Source organism: Panthera onca, chromosome B2 (assembly GCF_046562875.1).
Source record: "Panthera onca isolate mPanOnc1 chromosome B2, mPanOnc1 haplotype 2, whole genome shotgun sequence".
NCBI classification, from domain to species: Eukaryota; Metazoa; Chordata; class Mammalia; order Carnivora; family Felidae; genus Panthera; species Panthera onca.
The window spans coordinates 134,599,632-134,622,189 of NC_138343.1; the positions used below are offsets into that span (position 1 = coordinate 134,599,632).

The 22,558-nt window shown below is 42.6% G+C and overlaps 1 protein-coding gene and 2 long non-coding RNA genes across 3 annotated transcripts in view; 2 read left to right on the forward strand and 1 right to left on the reverse strand.

Annotated features, from left to right (window-relative positions):
• Positions 1-22,558, forward strand: part of LOC145715509 (uncharacterized) — a 464,377-nt gene that overhangs the window by 322,744 nt on the left and 119,075 nt on the right. The window lies entirely within an intron of this gene.
• Positions 1-22,558, forward strand: part of PPP1R14C (protein phosphatase 1 regulatory inhibitor subunit 14C) — an 89,477-nt gene that overhangs the window by 59,973 nt on the left and 6,946 nt on the right. Inside the window, exon 3 of the mRNA XM_078447457.2 lies at positions 1,236-1,268. Coding sequence (XP_078303583.2) covers positions 1,236-1,268 — 33 coding nt within the window. The remainder of the gene's footprint in view (positions 1-1,235; positions 1,269-22,558) is intronic.
• Positions 2,416-7,650, reverse strand: LOC144616435 (uncharacterized). Its single transcript, XR_014137732.1, has 3 exons — positions 7,335-7,650; positions 4,365-7,263; positions 2,416-4,322 (listed from the first exon to the last, which is right to left on the reverse strand). It is a non-coding gene; the product is annotated as an uncharacterized LOC144616435 (long non-coding RNA).

The window sequence follows — 22,558 nt, forward strand, 5'->3', positions numbered from 1 at the left end:
TAAAATCTGCATTTGGGAGTTTCTAAAACCAATTAACTTTTGGCTTGTCATTGCTCTTAATGTTCACTGATAATTACTGTTAATGGCTGTTGGTTATCACCAACGGCAGATGATCTCTAAAGGCAATTAAAGGGCATATTTTAATGTATTAATGTGTTCAATGTGTTAATAATTACCAGTCCCTTGAGTGGTGAAAAGTCTCCGTTTAATGATTATTTGTTGTTGGTAAATTTAGCTGGGAAATGATAGCATCTAGTTATGAAAATTAAAAGAATACAGAACAGGCACCAGTTCTATAGAAAATATAGTGACATAAAAAAGGTTTTTTTTTAAATTGAGAACTTGGGGTGCCTGGGTGGCTCAGTCGGTTGAGTATCCAATTCTTGAATTCAGCTCAGGTCATGATCTCATGGTTTGTGAGTTTGAGACCTACATCGGGCTTTGCTCTAACTGCACAGAGCCTGCCTGGGATTCTCTCCCCCCTCTGCTCCCCCACTCAAGCTCATTCTCTCTCTCTCTCTCAAAATAAATAAACTAAAAACAATAAAATAGAGGACTTGAAAGGGGCTTTAGCTACCATCAGGCCACCCGCTTTGGTTTCCAGGCAAGGACACTGAGACCTGCAGAGGTGTGGCAAGGTGGGTTGTGGTTGAATCACAGCCGGGTGCCCGGCTTTCCATGTCCAGGGTGATTCTTACCATTTCCCACAGGTCTCAACTTCAGTATACACAGTTTATTATTAACCAAGTTGGTAGCCCAGAGGAGAGGTGTACGTTTGTGTTCTGACGGGTGCCAGGCAGTCCTGCGCAGGAAGGTACAACCTTTGATATCTTCAAGATGAGCAACAGGTGCTGAAATGAAGTGTGATTCTAGATTGTTGCTATGAAATCTGGGTTGCCCATGTTTAGAAGAATACCGTACAGATAAAAGGATTTTTAATTTCACCCTTTTTAAAATGTTTTTGTTTATTTATTTGTTTTGAGACAGAGAGAGACAGAGCATGAACAGGGGAGGGTCAGAGAGAGAGGGAGACACAGAATCCGGAGCAGGCTCCAGGCTCTGAGCTGTCCGCACAGAGCCCGACGTGGAGCTCGAACTCATGGAGTGTGAGATCATGACCTGAGCTGGAGTCGGACGCTTAACCGACTGAGCCACCAAGGCGCCCCTAATTTCACTTTTTAAATGATACTGAATTTTAAGATAATCAAACTTACCTTCTGTGTGTTTTCTTCTAGGAAGCTCTTGTAGACTGCTACAAACCAACAGAGGTAAACGAATCACTTTTCCTAAATGCCGTGTTTGAAATCATTGTTATGAAATCAGTCTGTGTATTTTTAAAGCTAAACAGCACTTCATGGGTTTGGTTATGTGTATACTAAGCAGAAGTTACTATCCGCAAGTGGAGTGCAGTATTAAACTTCCTTAAGTGTGTGCCGAAGCATGTCTGGTTCAGGAAGGCTCAAAACAAATGGAATTGGGTGTGTTGCTTGTTTTTATATAAAAACCAAATTCAAAGGTACTCGTGAGAGGGTTTGGAATCATTTTAGCAAAAGTCTCAGATTTATAACTGGAGAATACATTCTTTTAGTGTATAGATATGCAGTTTTGAGACGCTAAAAGCAAATTCTGTCATTCAAAAGAATTACTTTTATTGGAAGAAGAAATTTTATGCCTTGTTTGTATATTTATCATCAAGTGTATAAATATTAGCGTAAAGAACAATGGATATTAGTTTGATTAGACCAAAGCAATTCATATATACTCTAAAGAGCGAAGGTACAAACAGTATAGAAATTGAGGATTTGATCAGTTATGAAAAAGATTGGTAATTGATGTCCTTTTCATTTTCCTGTGATCAATCAGAAAAATTAGGAGATTCATTAGATGTTTTTTTCACAAAAGTGTGTAAGATTTAAATGACTAGGGTGTTTTGTGATCATTTGGCTTGAGGCCAAGTGCTTATTTGAGCTTCAATCTTATAATTTCTGTTTCCTTTACGTTGATTGCATCTCACATTCAGAGATTTTTAATTTTAATTTTAAAAACTAAAGTTATTAAATATATTTTTTAATTAATGTAATATATATTCATAGTTTTGAAAGCCAAAGATACAATTAGGCTTATAAAGAAAAAATAACATTGCCTTTCCCATCCCTGAGTTCCTCTTCCTAAAGGTATATATTTTATATTTATATATTTGTGTATATATATATATATTACAGGACTTATATATTTGTATATATATATATATTACAGGATGTATATGTATATACAAATATATATATATATATATATTTGTATAGGCTGTTTTCCTATTATTTATTCTTATATCCCCAAATATTCATTTATTATTTTTTTTTCATTTAGTGGCTTAAGGGGAAATATGGTAGTTCTTTCACTGTCTGCAAAATTTATTTTCTCCCATCCCCTTAATAAAGTTATTGACCAGTATTTTGTTGAATCAGTGGTCAAGGTTTATACTATTATGATTTAAAGAAATATTTTTCAGGGCTAAGCCAAACAGTGAAATATGACCATGGCTCCTTTGTGGTATAACCCTTTGTTTTTCCTGGAATTGATAACTATCTTGTCTTTTATCTTGTCTAGTACCTATTGCTATTTTTTGTTGAACTCTCCACGATCTTTGTCAAACATGTAGTATATTTTCTGTATGCTCAAACCCATCATTACTATGCCCCCACCCCAGACTTTCCTCTTGACACTCCTATGAAACAATCTGGAGGAGTTATTCTCTGGATCTACTGAGTAGCTAACTGTACTGAGATTTCTGTTCACTGCTGTTCTGTTTGTTAGATGCTTTGTTTCTTAAATCTCAGTGTTACTCATTTCTGTGGGAGTACATCATCTAGTAGCTTTTTGGGAAAGGATGAATAGAAGGTAAATTTTTGGAATCTTTACATGTATGAAAATGCATCTTGATGAATAGTTTGGATGGCATAGAATTCTGGGATAAAAGTCATTATTAAAACTCAATTTTAAGGGGCACCTGGGTGGCTTAGTTGGTTAAGTGTCCAACTCCTGATCTTGGCTCAGGTCATGATTGCATGGTTCATGGGATTGAGTCCCATGCAGGGCTCTGTGCTGACAGTGTAGAACCTGCTAGGGATTCTTTCTTTCCTTCTCTGTCTGCCCCTCCCCTACTCGCTCTCTGTCTCTCTTTCTCTCTCTCTCAAAATAAATAAACTTAAGAAAACAAACAAAAAAACCCTCAAATTTAAGTCATCACCTTAATACTAGAAATTTTGTCATTTCTAGTATTAAAAAGTCTGATGTCACTTCCATTCTCAGACCTTTGTATGTGACCTGTATTTCCCCCCTCAATTAACTTTTAGGATTATCTCCTTACCTTGAAATTTTACAGTGATATGCTTTAGTGTGGGTCCTCTTTTTTTTTTTTTTTAATGCTTATTTATTTTTGAGAGAGAAAGAGAGACAGAACACGAGAGGGGAAGGGGCAGAGAAAGAGTGAAACACAGAATCCTAAGCAGGCTCTAGGCTCTGAGCCATCAGCACAGAGCCCAACGTGGGGCTTGAGCTCAGAAACTGTGAGATCGTGACCTGAGCCCAAGTTGGGTACTTAACTGACTGAGCCACCCAGGTGCCCCAGTGTGGGTCCATTTTTAATTCATGGCTGGGTACTTTGCAAGCTCTTTTAGTCTGAAGACCTATGTCTTTCAGCTCTTAAAAAATTATTATTTATTATTTATTTATTGTGATTTTTATTAATTTCTTCCTTACTATCCTATAATACTGTCTCTCCTGTTATATAGATATTATATCTCCTGGATGGAGCCTCTAATTTCTTATCTTTTTCCTTTTGTTGTCCCATCTCCTTTATTTTTTTTTCTACTTTCTGGAAGATATCTCTGACTTTATCTTCCAGTCTTTTTAGTGATATTTTAAAATTTCAGCTGTGTTATTTTTAATATTCAAGAGCACGTTCTTGATCTCTGTTCACTATTTTGTTTCCATATTTCTTGTTTTGTGGGTGCATTTTCTGTTTGCATATTTCTTGTTTTGTTGATGCATTTCTTTTCTCTTTGGGAATATTAATCAAATGTTTGATTTCTTTGTTTTTGCTTTTAAGATTTTTCGGTTCTCTGCATCGTCTCTGTCTTCTCTGAATCTCACCTTTTTTCTTTCTGTTTTTATTTGTCTCTGCTGACTTTTGGCAGTGTGTCCATGTTTGAGTGTTAGGAGCCAGTAAGCTGATTGAATCTGTTGTAGTGTGAGCACAGCTTGTCCATTGGCGGGTCTCACTGTGGAGTGACCAGGTTGCAAACCAGATTTTTTTTTCGGCGCTATGTGTGTGTACAGAACAAGGGGACTACTCAAAATGTCACTATTTGGACAGCTTTCTACTGGAGAGATTTTTTTTTTTTTTAAGAGTTTGACTTTCTAAATTCCTTGAAGAGTTGATACTTTGATTAGAGGCCTTCTGGAAGCAAGGACAGGATGGAGGCAAGCAACCTCACCACGAACTCTTTTGGGAAAAGAGCTTCTTGATTTATAATTACTTTGGGAATTAACATAAGGGTTAAGATAAGAAGCTATTTGGAAACTTACATTAAATTGTTGTGAAAGGTTAGACAAGAATAGTAGGATTTAGCCATTAGGTCATTAGGATTTAGTCATCAGAAAGGTGACGGATTGTGTCGCTGAATTAACGTGTTAGTTGGGAGTGGTAGGGTAGCTGCCAAGAGTGGATCTAGACTGGTAGGTGTAGACATGTCAGTTACTCACTGAATCATTAACCTTCTTTACTTCTTGTCCTAGGGGGACAGTTCAGGCTCTGGTAGTTAGGTAAGGAAGGTTGCACTTTCACGGGCCCTATTCGCCTCCAGTTGTTGGAATATCTGGGAAGCAAAATATTCACACTTGTGAACAGCCCGGCAGTTAAGTGAAGACGGCGAGTCTTGCTTCCCCCAGAACAACAGTATTCCTCATCTGGTTTTTATAAGGAGGTTTAAGAGATGAAAGCATGTAATATTTGGATGTTCTTTGGAGTTCTAAAGGAAGAAAGTAGGAAAGGCAGGGGAGTTGACAAGCGAACATCTGTGTGTTCTCTAGCTCATGGTTTCTGGAGATGGAAATGGTGTGAAATGCTAAGGAACTGCAGATAAGTTCACTCATCCATTAAAGGGTCATTCCAGACAAGGTTGGCACCTGCCTTGTGACGATAAAAACCACAGCTTATGATTTTTCCAAAGCTCTGGAGTTCGCATTGCAGTGACAAGCGTTATCTTATCTAACCCTCACAAGCACTTGAAGAAGGAAGTTGGGTTATCTTGTCTGTGACTTCACAGCAGTGAGTAAAGGGAGGATTCAACCCCGAGTTTCTGACACCCGATCTTGTGCTCTTTCTTTCCCCCCCGTCTGGCTTCCTAAACTACGTGACAACACATTTAGGACATTAAAGGACTTTGTCCTATCTCAACTAAGTGCCTACCAATTAATGATGTTCTTTTTAAAAGAGTCCTCTCTGGAGGTGCTATTTTTTGATCAAAGGATTTTGCATACAATTTTATGTCACTTTGAAGTTAGAAATGTAAGGAAGACGTCGTTGCTGATTCGGGGATATTTATTTATAGCCTCTTTGCAGAGGGGGGGGTGGGTGGTGGGAAGACTGGACTTCAAGACCAGAGTGTTATGTCAACACCAGCACTACGTGTGTGTGTGACTTTAAGTAATTCTCTCAACTTGTCTGAGCCTCCGTTTCCTCCTCTCTGATGGTTTTGCACTGATAATATTTTTAGCGGTAACAATAATAATAGCTGAATAATTAAGCATATGCCAGGGACTGATCTAAATAGATGACATGTATGAACTTATTTCTTCTTCCCAACAAAGCTGTGAGGTTGAGGAATTGTTATCGGGTAAGGAATTTGAGACATAGAAGGGCTTTGTCACTTGCCCGAGGTAATATAGTTAATAATTGGAGAAGTCAAGGTAAGCATGTTAGGTGAGTCTGGTTCTTTATAAGGTATTACTTCTCCATTACATATTAAACATGCAAAATGCCCCAGTTCATCAAGGATGATATTCTTGAATTATTCAATTTGAAGAGTACACCTTACAGAATGTGCTAATTTCATGTCATATGCTTTGGGCCCATGGTTTCATTTTATGTGGGAGCCTGGCTAATCAGAAAAGAACTTGTATTTTCCCAATTTCGGTTCACATTCCCAACTGTGGACCCTTGATGCGCACATCTTTTCCGACTCGGACCCTTCAAAACATAGCAACATAATTGTCGTCACCACACTGTTTGTGGTGTTTGTGATTGATTGGTAAGAATGGTGTTTTAATTTTTTCCCCTTGAGTAAGTGCCATTTCTGATGTGGGTGCCATTAAAATAGAGCCGATTCAAATGTAGAAAAATAAGGTTTCTATAGAATGCAAGAAGAGAAGGAGTAATTTAATTTTGGTTCTTACATGGGTTTGAGTGATCAGTAGTGACAGCTGGGTGGACATCAGAGAACTCTGAGGTAAGGTGTTGGGGCCAGTTAGCCGGGCTAGAAAAGAGCTTCTTTTCTTACTTTTCACTCCTACACTGCATGGTTTTTAAATCTTAGGGTCACATAGGAGCACTTCCCTTGTACTGATATGGTGGACAGAAAATGTATTTAATACGGGCTCGAGGGCTCTGTCTTACCATCTATTAGGGGACTTGTCAGTCCAGTCAGTGTACTTGTAAACGTCTCTTTTTATAGTTGACAGTGGCTGCGCCATTGCTCTCTGATAAACATCATATTTTTTTCCTGTGCATTTATTTCATTATTTGAAAGAGAGGTTACGATGTTACATATGATTTCAGCAATCAGAGTCCGTAGGTCGATAGGCGTCAGGGTTTTATGCAGGATGACTAAGTCTGTGAGTAGGTGGTGAGAGGCATCTCATTGGGTTCCAGTAATTGTCTGGGTCATGGAAATGTCATGGAACCAGGATAGTGCAGGAAATGGATGTGTAATCATGGTTCGCAAATAGAAATTGACCGACATTTCTCAAAAGTCAGGCCTGCTTGGTTGTTCTCCCTGTGTCAATGGGAAGAAGGCGGGATCTCCTTTCTCTGTGGTATCATGGTGACTCCATCTTGCTTTTCTGACCAACTTCTGTGGGCGCCATTGTTAACTTATCCTGCTCACATCAGCTCTGTCTCCATTTAGCATTTCAACCTGTCCTGCAAAACATGGTTCAGTTACGTCTACATGGAGGTGCATGGAAGCCCTCGGAGCTCCTGTTCTGAGCTGATTGCAGTGGAGACAAAATATAAACTGGATATTTATAACACAGGCTATTTGCGACTAGAGGACACACACCTTGGCATTTTCGTTTGCTCAGCAAATGTTTGTTGAACATCTATGTGCCTGTAACTAATCTAGGGACTTCAATAAAGCGGTGAACCTGTGTGTCCATTTAAAAAACAGTCTCTCGGGGCAGCTGAGTAGCTCAGTAGGTGAAGCGTCTGACTCTTGATTTCAGCTCAGGTCATGATCTCAAGGTCATGAGATGGAGGCCCGTGTTGGGCTCTGTGCTGATATCGCGGAGCCTGCTTGGGATTCTTTTTCTCTGTCTCTCTGCCCCTCCCTCACTCATGCTCTCTCTCTCTCTCTCTCTCTCTCAAAATAAATAAACAAACAGGGGCGCCTGGGTGGCGCAGTCGGTTAAGCGTCCGACTTCAGCCAGGTCGCGATCTCACGGTCCATGAGTTCGAGCCCCGCGTCAGGCTCTGGGCTGATGGCTCGGAGCCTGGAGCCTGTTTCTGATTCTGTGTCTCCCTCTCTCTCTGCCCCTCCCCCGTTCATGCTATGTCTCTCTCTGTCCCAAAAATAAATAAAAAACGTTGAAAAAAAAAAAAAATTTAAAAAATAAAAAAAAAAGCCTCTCTTAAGTTCACAGTTAACTATGGTGAGAATGAAGTGCTTAAAGGGTATTAAAATCAGAATAAAAGGACAGAATTGCCAGGGTGTCTACCTATCCCATGATTTTCTAAGTGAGTTACCAAATTGCCGAATGGAATGTGATTTCAGGGGATCCATACTTGATAAATCCACGGAAGTGGCCATTTCACTCTGTTTAAATGGGTCATAGTGCCCCCCTGCAGAGGAACCTTTTCTTCCGGGCTCTCATGGGGTTTCCTCCAAAAAGACTGCAATTTGGAGCTGGGATGAGGAAGAGAGCTTGAATGCTGGATGAATGAGTTGAAATACGCCCTTTGGAAGCTGTCACCTTGAGAACAATGTTTCTGAACAGTGAGCGAACTGGGAGCTTTCGAAGTAAGCCTGGAATCAATGCAAATGACATTCTAGTGGTTGTAGCCATTGGCTAGGAGAGCCTTACTATGTTTTAGCGTAATTAGGCAGGTGGGTAATAAAGGATTGGGGTTTACTGATCAGAAAGAAGAGTAACTTTTCCAAGTAGCCAAAAGGATTTTGATCCCAGTATGCCAGTTGATCGCACACTTTCACGAGGGCTTTTTATGCACCAGGACCCCTCTGCCCAGGGAGAAGAAGCCAGGTTGTGCTGGACCTAGCATTTGGACCCACATTTGAGTCTACACCCTGTGCTCTGTCTATTCCTCACTGCCTTTTTGTGAATTCTTACTAGGTCAGCACAAGCTCCTCTCTGGAATATTTTTAAATCTGATTAAGATGGTCTTCACGGAGGGGCACCTGGGTGGCCCAGCCAGTTAAGCGTCCGACTTCAACTCAGGTCATGATCTCATGGTTTGTGAGTTCGAGCCCCACATTGGGTTCTGTGCTGACAGCTCAGAGCCTGGAGCCTGCTTCAGATTCTGTGTCTCCCTCTCTCTTGAACCCTTCCCCCCAACTCAAAAATAAACATTAAAAAATAATAATAATAATAATAAAAAAGAGATTGTCTTCATGGAGGAAAATCAACCCAGGAGGGTTAGGTAAACTTTCCAAAGGCATGCAGTCATAGAGCAAACCTCTGCATTTCTTTTTTGGTCTTTATTCAGCACTCTGCAAAGTTAGGGAGCAGTCTATAAGCCCATCCTCACTTCTGACACCAATGGTAAGTTTAGGGGTCACTAAGACCATGCTAATGTTTGATAATTTTCCGGAAGGACCCATGGCACTCACTGAGAGTTTCTATGCCCATAATTTCATTTTTGTACAGTCATGGTTACAGATGAAAATCAGCCAAGGGAAGGGTATGTGGGGCACAGTCCAGCAAAGTTCCAAACACAGAGTCTCCAGCTGTCCTTTTTTGGCGGAGTCCTGGAGAGTATTGATTCTCTCAGCTCTGATGTATGACAATGTGTTCAGAGTATTGGCAAAACCAGGGAAATTCACCTGAGCCTTGACGCTCAGAGGTTTTATTGGGACTTGGTCACAGAGACACAGTAGACTGCCCACGTGGCCGACTTCAGTCTCCAGTCCCTTGGTATAATGAGCTGACATCAGATGACCCAAAGCCCCCACCCTAAGTCACCTTGTTAGACTCTCCAGCATGGCCCGAGGCCCCCAGGTAAACAAAGACACTTTTGTCAAGCAGACATTCTAAGAGCTTAGAACCCTCCAGGAGCTGAGGGCAGAGACTAGCCCTCTTTCTGGGCAAGTGAAATTCTTTACTACATGCTCTTAGAAGCAGAATAACCGTGAAAATAGTGAAAATGATGATGACAGCAATAATTGTGACCCAAGGAAAGAAGGAGCTGCTATTATAGGAAGAGCCCCATGGGTCTTGCTTTGGATGCTTTTCCCCCAGTAATTAATGATTGTTGTTTTTTAAAAACGCATGATGGAGGACATACAGGCTTTAAAGGACAGTGGACCTTTAAGTGGTTGGCATTTTCAGGGAGCCTGGGTGGTTCAATCGGTTGGGTGTCCGACTTCGGCTCAGGTCACGGTCTTGCAGTTCGTGGGTTCGAGCCCTGCGCCGGGCTCTGTGCTGAGAGCTCAGAGCCTGGAGCCTGCTTCAGATTCTGTGTCTCCCTCTCTCTCTGCCCCTCCCCCGCTCGCTCTCTGTCTCTCTCTCAAAAATGAATAAACGTTAAAAAAAATTAAATGGTTGGCATTTTTGAATGTCTGATTGTGATTTTATGACCTTTTCTTTTTTCATTACATTCAGAATGAATGATCATGTTTTAAAAGCTGATCAACCCCAGTTATAAATAGTGCCACATTCTCTTCTTGTGTTTAGACTTATCTGGACGGAAGAAAGAACACGAATTAAAGGCAATTTGACACTTGGCTTTTGGACTTCTGTATCTTTAGCAAAGGGAGTCACCATTAAAAAACAAACCTCACAGTTTGTAAATTCAGTAAGATTTCATCTTAACAAGATTCAGGTGTTTGTAGCAAATAATATTCTCCCTCATTGCTAATGGGACCCTCGATCAAGTTAGCTTTCCTAGTGATTATAAAGTAAGAGATTATAATTGTGCTGGATTTCCTCCACTGATTATTTACTGTGGTGGGATCATTTATGTGGATTTTAGTTGACATTTCTGAGTAGCAAGTGTACAGGTTCTAAGAGGCCTGTTAGTAAATGAAGGAAGAATTAAATGCCAGCACGGTTGAATACGGTGAGGGCCAACGAACTGTTCTGCCGTGTACAAATAAAGGTGAGGATTTGGGTACAAAATAATTAGTCCAAGAGCAGTGGTCCGAGTCTCTAAAATAGATTAACGGGACTGCTTTCACCAGCACAACAAATTAATCTCTAAAGGCAGATAGTCAAGAAAATAAATGGACAAGATATTGTCAGGTGGTTTTAAGTTAAAGGAAGGGAAACAAACACAAACAACCAGGATGCAGGTAAGACCTTCAGGAATTTATGTTGGCAGGAGTGATTATAACAACAGCAGGCCCTAACCCTTACCCGTAACAGATTCACAAACCTCTTTTCACATCACGAAAAACAGGATCAGTTCTGGCGTGCACTGTGAGCAAATGATCCTCTCTAAAGATAAGCAACGTTCTCGGGGCGCCTGGGGGGCTCAGTCGGTTGAGCGTCCGACTTCGGCTCAGGTCATGATCTCGCGGCTTGGGAGTTCGAGCCCCGCGTCGCGCTCTGTGCTGACAGCTCAGGGCCTGGAGCTGCTTCGGATTCTGCGTCTCCCTCCCTCTCTGCCCCTAACCCACTCGCATTCTGTCTCTTTCTCCAAAATAAGTAAACATTAAAAAAAAATTTAAAAAAAGATAAGCAACGTTCTCCCCACCCAAAGCTGTTTGTCAGTGCTGACTCCCTGCCTGCCTGTCTGGCCTCCTGTGGGACCTGGATACGCAAGCCGATAAAGATTCACAGGGTGATTTTTAAATGCCTAGCTGGTTGTCTGGGTGAGGACGTTTTGCCATTTGGGACGATTCTCAGGTGTTGCCGTCGCTTTTAAAAGAGGCAAGTACTACCCTTCTGTTGCCCTCACCTATGGCAAGCTCAGTGGATTTGGAAATTCTTCCTTCCCTCTCCCTGATCACACTTTGCCTGATCCCCATGTCCTCTGCTGGATGCCGGGCTTTTGGGAAGGAGTGTCAGGGAGCTCCGTAAAACTTGTGTAGGTTGACTGGGCTCTGCCGTCACTGGGCAGCGAGACTCAGGATCTGGAGCGGATGCCCCCTCCGCCGTGAATGTGCGTGTTCAAGGGAGGGACCGGTGCATCGACTGGGGTGACAGAGAGGGGGCGGTACCCAGGGGAGTCACTGACCCACGCAGATCCCAACTTTCAGGATCTTCACCTGCTGTTTCTCTCTTCACTCCACCCTGGACTCGTGTCAGGGGTGGGTGATGTTTTTTGGGAAAGCAGGTTGAGCACCCAGAGTTCGGCTGGGCGTCCTCTCTGGGAGCTTGAATGATCCACACAATTATGGGGATTGGTGACAGCACTCACTGAGCAGCAGTGTTAGGCGTATCTTCCAAAAACCCTTCTGTGGGGAAGCCCTTCTAATTAGAGGGCTACCGCATGGTATCCATTTGTCTTTGTAAATGACTCGAAACGCTTGAAAGAATGACATAAGTGGAGTTCAATTATGCACGAAACGGCGATTTGCAGCGATGCTGTGGTTTCTCCTTTTCCGACTTTCCGATGGGCCCGTCTTGGTCCGAGCGGCGCAGGATCATCAATGAGCGTCACAGATGAATCACTGGGTGACGAGGGAAAGGTCCCAGACGCCTGGCCGTGGTGATAATTACAGAATGGGTGTCCACCTGCCGCCTCTGGCACAGACCGGAGCTGGCAGGAGGGGGTGGAAGCTAAAAGCCACAGGGCCCAGGAGGGACGGGGGGACGCGAGAGCTCCGAGCAGAGCGTGGCACTGGGATGCCGTGCCCCATGACAGCGCCGCACGGCAGAACACTCCAGGGGGAGGAGGGACCTTCTGCTTTCACGGCTGCTGCCAGGCCAGCCTCACAGAAACACGCTTTGGCTGTTTTCTTTCTTACAGGTCTCTCATGAATCAGGCGGCTGCGTGTTATATAAAGTCGGGTTTACCGGGTCACTGGATATGTTGCTTTTCTTTCTATTGCTTCTTTGATCTTTCGTGTGTGCACACAAGCATGCTAGGCTCCACCCTTCTCCAAATGCTTCTCACCTTCCCCAGCTCCCCCAGGTTGTGTAATTTTCCAGCGCCTAAAGGAGAACCTTTAGAATCTTCCTCCATAGCAGCTGGGGCCAGTCGATACTTTCTACAGTCCCCGCCTCACTCACACACACACACACACACACACACACACACACACACACACACGTAATTAGTGCACAAAGATTCTAGTGTCTCCTCTCTCTGCTCCTTCACTTAACGGCCACGGTTGTGTGATTAAGTTATTTCGTGCATGTATTCCTTTACTTTGTAAACCTTCGCCAGACACCTCCCGTGTATTAAACACCGTGCTAGGAAAACAGAGGGATAGGGCTCCCGCAACTAAGTAGGAGTCACAAATCTGCACGTAGACGGTCTTGCATGCTTTGTAACTGCATAAGTCATGTTTTGCAGATTTTCTGCAGCTTGCTTATTTGCCCAACGTTAGATTTCTGAGATTTGCCTGTGTTGACACAGAAGGCTCTAGTTCATTCATTTTTGCTGCTGTGGAGCGTCCCTGTGTATTACTGTAACGTATCCATTCTTCTGGTGATACTCATGTAGGCTGTGTCCAGTTTTTTATTATTATGAATAATGACGCATAAAATAACTCTGGATCTGTTGACTCATGTACACAGTGTGTCCAAAGAATATGCCCAGAAATGGAATTGCGTGGAAATATGTGCGCCAGCTTGCATGCCCACCAGCAGGATTTGAGAATTCTCTTTTAACCTCATCACCCCCATGCCCGCCGTTGCCAAGCTGTACAATGTTTGCCAATCTGATGATGTCTCGTTGTTTTAACACACCTTGTCCTGACTGCTAGCTAGTGAGGTTGAACACATTTTTCTTGCATGTGCTCATGTTTCCATCTTTGGGAATTTCTGTTTCAAATCCTTTGTCCACCTTCCTTTGACTTGTGTTTTTCTTGTTGATTTTTAAGAGTTATTTATATATTGTGGATGGCCATCCTCTGACCTGTATGTAGGTTGCAAATATATTTCACAAACCGTGGCCCTTATTCTGCTTGTGTTGTCTTTTGTGTACAGAAGCTTTACCTTTTAGTTGAAATCAGATTTATCAATGACATCCTTCGTGGCTTGTGCTTTTTAAAGATTTGTGCCTAAGAAATCTTGTGCTACTCTAGTGTCTGAAAGATAGTCTTCCTATATTTTGTTCTAAAACTTTTCTCTTTTACTTTTTACCCCCAGGTATTCAAACCCTCTTGAATTTGTTTTTGTGTACGGTGTGAAATAGGGATCTGATTTTACATTTGCCATGTTGTCCCAGTACCATTTAGTGAGCAGTCAGTCTGTCCTTACCCCGATGGATATGTAATCAGCTTGTATATCAAATTTTTCTAATACGTGGGACTGACTTCTGGCTCTTTGTCTATCACTGCACACTGTGACAATTGCCAGGGCGTTACAATCAGTTTGTAGCAAGAGCCTGGCGACCCCATAATTTTCTTATTCAAACTGTCTTATCTATTCTTGAATATTGATATTTTTCTCAGAATTTCATTAAGCTTATAGATTAATTTGGAGGCAAATGTAAGATCTATATGGTGGTTTGTTCAGGACACAATAATGGAAACTGTGAATTCCTCAGGGTGAGGGACAGGTTTGAGGAAGGGATAGGTAACAGTATGTTTACTTTTGGTCATTTTGAGATGGATGTGCCCATGTGACGTCCCTGTGGTGACATCTGGGGGCCACAGGAAATGCAGGCCTGGATCTCAGGGGTAAAGGCAGAGAGGAGATCTGAGAATATGAGGGAAATGGCTGGCCGAGAGATCGTGCCTTGAGGAGGCTGGGACCCAAGCTTTGGAGAATACCAGCGTCCCATCTGCAGGTCAGGGGGTAGAAGTAGGTGGCCAGCAAAGGGGAGCGAGGGGAGAAAGTCAAAGACTTGCAAAGACAATGTGGAGGAGAGTGGGCAAGCCCCTAAAGAAAAGGAAAGGAAAGAAGAGAAAAGAAGAAAGGAAAGGAAAGGAAAGGAAAGGAAAAGAGAAGAGAAAAGAAGAGAAAAGGGAAAGGAAAGAAGAGAAGAGAAAAGAACAAAGGAAAGGAAAGGAAAAGAGAAGAGAAAAGAAGAGAAAAGGGAAAGGAAAGGAAAGAAAAGGAAAGGAAAAGAAGAGAAAAGAGAAAAAAAGAGAAAAGAAGAGAAAAGGAAAGGAAAAGAAAAGAGAAGAGAAAAAGGAGGATCTTATCACTCCACACTCACTAGAATGGCTAAAAACTGAAAAGACTGAGAACACGAGGTGTTAGCGAGGCTGTGAAACAAATAGAACTCTCGTACTCCTGCCGGCAGGAGTGTGAAATGGTACAACCACTTTCAAAAACTGTTTGGGTGTTCCTAAAAAGTTAAATGTGCATTATACACCTCTGCCATGGTACTGCTAACATTTACCCAAAGGAAACAAAAAAATATGACCCCACAAATACTTGTACGTGTATATTCGTAGTAGCTTTACTCACCATGGTCAAAGACTTGAAACAAACCGAAATACCCATCAGCAGGTGAATGGACGAATACATCGTGTTATATCCATACAATGGAGTACTAGTCAACAATATAAAAGACTGAACGACTGATACACACAACACTATGAGTGCATCAGAAACATTATGTTGAGTGAAACAAGCCAGGCAAAAAGGGTACATAATTAATATTCCAGTTACATAAAATGCAAACTGTAGATAGAAAATAGGGCTTGGGTGGAGGGGGGATGAGCTATAGAGGGAGATGAGAAATTTTAGAGTAATGGCAGTGATCTGTTATCTATCTATCTATCTATCTGTCTATCTATCTATTTATTTATTTATTTATTTAATGTTTGTTTATTTTGAGAGGGAGAGCGCTAGAGTGAGTGGGGGAGGGGCAAAGAGAGTTGGAGAGAGAATCTCAAGCAGGCTCCATGCTGTCAGCACAGAGCCCAACGCAGGGCTCGAACTCATGAGCTGTGAAATCATGACCTGAGCCAAAATCAAGAGTCAGATGCTTAAACGACTGAGCCACCTACGCGCCCTGATCTGACCTTTAAATAGGTATAATTTTATAGTATTGTGACTTGTAAGACAGATATATATTTGGTCATTCAGATGACCAAAATATATTGCTTATTTACAGTTCCTGACTCAGCTCCCCAAACCCTCAGAATTTCCCGAGCCATAAAGCAATGGGGACATCTTCTGCTATAATACTTGGTTGGGCTCTTGTCCTCAGTTCCTGAAAAGCGTCAGAGCCACAAAGGTGAAATGGGTGTCTTGTTATTTATAACAAGCCCCTTTCTACCATAACTGGGTTTATGTGGATGAGGAGATTTTTTGTAAAGCACCTAAGGATGGGGGCTGGTTGCCAGAGGAACCAACCATGCCCGTGAGGCTGGAACTTTCAGTTCTACTCCCTGGTTTCTGGGATGGAAGAGAGGCCGGAGGTTGAACCAATGGCCAGTGCATTTATCATTCATGCCTAGTGATGAAGCCTGCGTAAAAACTTTGCAAGGACAGGGTTTGGAGATGCTTCCCTGTGCTACTGTGCTGGGCTACAGGCTCCACGAGGACAGAAGTGCCGTTGCTCATGACCTTACCCTATGGGTTTCTTTATCTGGCTGTTGATGCGTATCCTATAATATATTGGTAATCTAGTGAGTAAATGGGTTTTCCTGAGTTCTGTGAACAGTTCTAGCACATTAATCAAATCCAAGGAAGGGGTCATGGGAACCCCTGATTTATAGCCAGTTTGTCAGAAGCACAGGTAACAACCTGGACTTGGGATTGGCATCTGAAGTGGCATCTGTGGGACTGGAACTTTTATCACCAGGTAGATGGTGTCACAGTTGAGTTGAGTTCTTGGACACCCTGCTGGTGTCAGAATTGCTTGTTGATGTGGGGAAGTCTTCACATGCATGTGCGCGCGCACACACACACACACACACACACACACACACACACACTGGAAGTGGGTCCAAGAACTCTTCACATTTATTGTTCATAAGTTATTTCTCAATAAAGTTGATAACCAAAAGCAAGCAGAAAGGAGGGAAGGAAGGAAGGAAGGAAGGAAGGAAGGAAGGAGAAAGAAAAAGAAAGAAAAGAAAAGGAAAGAAAGAGTGAGAGAGGAAAGAAAGAGAAAGAAAGAAAGAGAAAAAGAAAGAAAAAAAATAAGGAAGGAAGGAAGAGAGTAAAGAAGGAAGGAAGGAAGGAAGTTGTCCTTAGCATTGTCAAACGAAGAGACCTTGGTCAGGGCATATGGCCGTGAGGAGCACTGGCCGGACAGAGTCTGGATTTCAGCGGGCAGAAAGGTCAACACTCTGGCTTCCCTCTCTTCTCCCTTTTCTCCTTCTCTCTTTCTCCCCCTTTAGCTCCCTCCTCCTCCTCTTTTTGTTCCTTTCTAATTTATAAGTTAGCTATGAGAGAAGGCAGCTATTTAGGGCTTTTGAGCTATTTATGTGCTGGGAAGAGGCTATGATCAGAAGGGAGGGAAGGTTCATGGTCTGGGGGAACCAGAGCTTACCTGGGAAACACAGTCCTTTACATACCTGGTCAGCCCTTCCCCCATATGTAAAAATTAAAAGATTGCTGTGTCTATCACACACACACTTCAAGTCATTTTAGTTTAGTTTGGAATTAGACTAAAATTACCTATCCTGGTTGCTTAATAAAAAAAGATCCCCCCCCAACCCCCACCGCCGCCCCACCCCGGGCACCGTGGTACAGAGCGAGGGAATTGTACCACCTGTTCCCAGGAGCTGAGTCCAGGTTTCTTACGGCTTTATTTAAATGTAGGGTTTGAATCCTGGTCTGACCACTCAGTAGCTGTGTGACCTGGGGAAAACCTCTCAACCTCTCTGAGCCTATGTCATCAGACGCTTGTAATGATTAAGTGAGCCGGTACATGAAACTGCCCAGAGTGCTTGTCACATAAAAGGTGCCCAGCAAGGATGAGTTGTGTCTGAACCCCAGCCAGGCCTTCAGTGCCCGGGAGAGCCTGGCACTACGCTAAACGAAGTAAGAGGTGCACACTGTGGGAAAGAGTCGTCCCCAGGTGAGTTCGTGACTAAGGAGGTGAACGCAGAGCATTCTCAGATACAAAAATGGTGCCCAGGACTGAGGTGGGGGGAGGGGCCCAGGGTCACTTAGAAAGGTGTTTATTAAGAGACAAAACTTTCCATTGTTTTAAGGGAGGAGAGTTAGGTGGGGGGAGGGTAAGGATTTCGCCTGCAGCGGGACAGAGGCCCTGTTCAAAGATCCAGAGGAGTTAGGAGAGGGAAGAGCTCAAGGAGGGTGGGAGGCGGCGTGTTTGCTGCTGTGTGTGTGTGTGTGCGTGAGTACGTGCCTCTCTGAGTGTGTGTGTGCCTGAGTGTTCATGTGCCTCTCTGAGTGCGTGCCTGAGTGTGTGCGTGTGCACAGTCAAGGGCAGGAGTCCCCGAGGCAGGTGCTGTGGGAACTGAGACCCCGGACCAGGCGGGATGAGGGAGGCCAGCGTGGATTTTGTCACAGCACTTGCGGCCTTGCTGCCTGTGGTCCAAGCGCCTTCCCGTCTCACCTCTGTTCATTCATCAAATCCTTAAATACTTCCACCAACCTTGAGGGGGCATTTTATTATCGTCGCTCTCAGTTTGCCGTGAGGAAAACTGAGCCACAGAGAAAATAGTTAGCCCTGCAGTGGTGCACAAGGATTTGAACCCAGCCCCCGCCCCCCCCCTTTCCGTTACAGAGTCCCCCTCTTAACCACGTGGCCACCCTGCTTCCTGCTGTGTGTGCAGAGGGCAACTCTCTCTCTGTAGGAAGGGACCCATCTGAGATCTTTTTAGTATTTGTTTCAAAGGACCCCCCTGTGTCTGCAATCCAAGATCTTTGTTTCTCTTCTCTTTCCTTGCTCCTTGCGTCACCACGGCATTCACGGCCCTGGGGACACAGGGCCCCAGCCTCTTGTTAAAGGCCAGTATGTGACGCAGTTCGTCCAGCTGCAGTTCAGGGCCTGGCCCTCAGCAGCCCACAGGAGCCCTGCCGCTGGGGGACGCTCTCAGGTCGAAGACTCAGGATGTCAGGGAGCATTTTGAAGAGCATTTGGACCAAAGCTGCTGAGGTAGCCTAAAAAACAGATGCCACTTGTCTCGAATGATGGGTCAGGGCAATGTCTGTTTGCCTTTTAAAACTTCTGGCGGTTAGCTGAAATCCTGTTTCCCACATTAGAAAACCAGAATGACCAGGTCTTAAAAACTGGTAGAGAAGTGTTTGGCTAATGAACGGTGTTCCTTTAAGGAGTGAGGGGGAGGGAGAGGAGAAGGAGGGAGAGGAAGCCGGGCCATGGCTCCAGAGCACTGATTCTGGATTCTAGATTCCTTGTATTGACACAGGGCTTCTCATCTTTCAAAGTGTCTTGGAATTATGACCTTCTTTCAGCCTGTCGTCCACTGGGAGAGGCAAGAGCGGTCCCAGGCCTGGACTGGGCAAGGGCAGCGTGCACTGACCATCTGCCCTCCAGGAGACCCTGCGTGCACACTTAGCGATGTCTCACGGTGACAGAGCCTATTTCCATGTCTGCTTGCCTCGCTGGCCTGGGGGCCCCTGTCAGGCAGAGCCTCTCCGTTTCTCTGCGCCCCAGCACGGAGGGTAGAGTCTGGCACGTGGTGGGGACTTGGTGCCTCTGTATTGAGCTCAATTGGCTTCAGGAGACCTGGGTTCAAATATTTTCGTTATGAGCTTGGACAAGTACTTAGAATGAACTAGAACATCCATTTTCCCCGTCTATAAAGTGGAAATGATAAAACTTACTAGGTTAGATTCAACATAGTAAAATGGCAATAGGCTACACAGAGAAGGCCTCCAATAACTGTTCATTCCCTTCCTTTTCTTTAGATTGAGCCCAGCGCATGCCAGACCTAGTGCAGAAGCCACATCCACCAGGGACTTTCTGTCCATCCTTTTAGCGGGGGATGAAAAGGTCAAAAAAAGGAGTCAGGAATGCCCTTTTTTGAGTGTCACAAAAGAGCATGTCCTTTGTGGTTAGAGAATCGTTTTCTTGTGGAAATATTGCATCTGGGGAACCACTTTGTTCATCCTTTTTATCGGCACGTTCTGCCGGCATCCGATCGGCATCCTTTTTATCTGCATGTGTACAAGTCGTGTGGTAAGAGGCCTGCTTGAAGTTAGCCTTCTTCTTTATAAATGCACACAGAACATTCACCACCACAGACACATCCTGGGCCATAAAGCGGGTCTCAAATTTTAAGAGATTCAAGTTATACGAAGTACATTCTTTAAATAATATAATGAAATTAGAAATTGGTAGCAGAAAGTTGTCTGAAAAATCCCCAGATATTTGGAAACTAAATGATACATTTCTAAATAACTCCTGGGCCAAAGGAGGAATCACATATGAAATTAGAAACTATTTTGAAATGAAGGAAATGAAAACCAATGATATCAAAAACCTGTGAGATGCAGCCAAAGCAGTGCTTAGAAGTGAGCATAGGATACGAAATGTCTGTATTAGGGAAGCTTTCCAATAAATGACTTTAGAATTTACCTTAGGAACTAGGAAGCGAAGAGCAAATTCAACTCAAAATAAGGTGAAGAAAGGAAATAATGAAGATGAAAGCAGAAATCAGTGAAATATAAGCCAGAAAATCAATAAAGAAAATCAGTGAAGCAAAAGCTTATTCTCAGAAAAGAGCAATACAATTGATAATCTTCTAGTCTAAGTGGAAATAAAGATAGGAGACAAATTACCAATATCAAGAATGAGAGAGGTGACATCACTCTAGAGTCTACAGATGTTATGAACCTCATGCCAATAAATTCAGCAACTTACATGAAATAGACAAATGTCTGTAAAGACATAACCCACCAATACATACAAAGCAAAGCAAAACAAAACAAAAAACTCCAGACCCAGGTGGCTTCACAGGGGAATTTTTATCAGACATTTACGGAAGAAATTATACCAACTCTGTAAAAACTCTTTCCAAAACTTGAAAAGGAAGAATACTTCTCAACTCATTATACAGGGCAAGCAGTACTCTGCTACTAAAACCAAAGACATAATAAGAAACGTAGGCAAGTATTCCACATGAGCATAGCTGCAAAATTTCTAAAGAAAATTTTGTCAAATTGAATTCAACATTATATGTCTATATCTATATCTATATCTATATCTATATCTATATCTAGACACACACACACACACACACACACACACACACACACATCAAAAATCAATCAGGGTAAGTCACTATGTTAAGAAACTAGGAGGAAAAGGCCCTTTCTATAATTATGTCAACTGATGCAGAAAAAGCATTTGGCAAAATCCAATCTCTATTCCTGGTAAACAAAACTCTCAGCAAACTAGGAATAGAAGGGAAATTCTTAAACTCTATACACAACATCTGCAAAAGGTAAAAGTCTACAAAAAGCTGCTGTAACTAACAAGTGAGTTCAACAAGCTTGCGGGATATGAGGTAAATATATGAAAATCTACGGCTGGTAACAATTGGAAATTGAAATAAAACTATACCCCTTCTAAAAATATCAACAATATTAAACACTTAGAAATATATCTGACAAAAGATGTGCAGTATCTGTACACAGAGAACTATAAAACGTTGCTGAGAACATTCATTGTTGATGTTCACAAATTGATTTATAGATTGAATGCAGTCTCAACCCAAACCCCAGCACGAGTTTTGTTTTGGTTTTGGTTTTGGTTTTTTTGGTAGAAATTTACAAGTTGGTTCTAAAATTCTTAAGGAAATTTAAAAGACCTAGAATAGTCAAGACAATTTTATTTTAAAAGATCATCAAAGGTGGCAGACTAACATTACCTGATTTTAGGACTTATAAACCTATCCTTAGAAGACAGTGCGGTATTGGCATAAACAAACAAAACAAAAAACTCCCAGCTGACTTCACAGGGGAATTTTGATCAGACATTTACAGAAGAAATTATACCAAATCTGTACAAACTCTTTTCGAAACTTGAAAAGGAAGGAATATTTCCCACCTCATTCTATGAGGTAAGCAATACTCTGCTACTAAAACCAGACAGAGACATAATAAAACAAATAGATCAGCAATTCAGCCATTCCAGTCTTAGGTATTTACCCAAAAGAAGTGGAAGTATACTCCATACAAAGACTTTTATATGAATGTTTTAAGCAACTTTGTTTATAATAGCCCCATACTAAAAACAACCCAAATTCCCATCAACTGCTGAATGGATAAAAAACTGTGATATTCCTATACAACAAAATGCTACCCAGTGCTTAAAAAAATAAAGAAATGAGTTATTAATAAATCCAACAGTGTGGCTGAATCTCAAAATAATTATGTTGAATGAAAGAAACCAAAAAAGTAGAAGACTAAAAAGTACATAGTGTTATGGTTCCTTTTGTATAAAACTCGAGAAAATGCAAATTAATCTAATAGTGACAGCGTATTCCCTGGGAACGAGAGGAACAGGGGGAGGAGAGAGGGATTGCAAAGGAGCATAAGGAAACTTGTGGAGGAATTGAATGTGTCCATTATGTTGACTGCACAGATGGGGGACTTGTGCTGGTCGTCTGCAGTTTATGGCCTGCCAATTATACCTTAATAAAGCTGTTTACCCAAAGAAAGTCACTGTGAACCTTTTAGTGGCAAGAGTTTCCGTCCCCAGCCATTCTACTGAAACTTCTCCCAGCCAGAACACAATGGTCCCTTTCTTGCCAACTCTGGCTTTGAATCTGTCTCGACTTTCTTAACCTCTCATTGGCACTTGGCTTGATTGAATGTCTCTTCTTTCTAGAAAAGTGTTCTTCGCTTGACTGCTGGACAGCATATTCTTGGGTTTTCCCGCCTTCTCATTGGTTTCTCCTTTTCAGTCTCCTCTGCTGGCCCCAAAACTTCCCTGAGAACTCACTTGTTAGGGGGCCTCTGGCCTTGCTCTTCAGCCGCCTTTTATCATTTACGCTTTCCTCTCCGTTTATCTCATCAAGCTTTGTGATTCAAA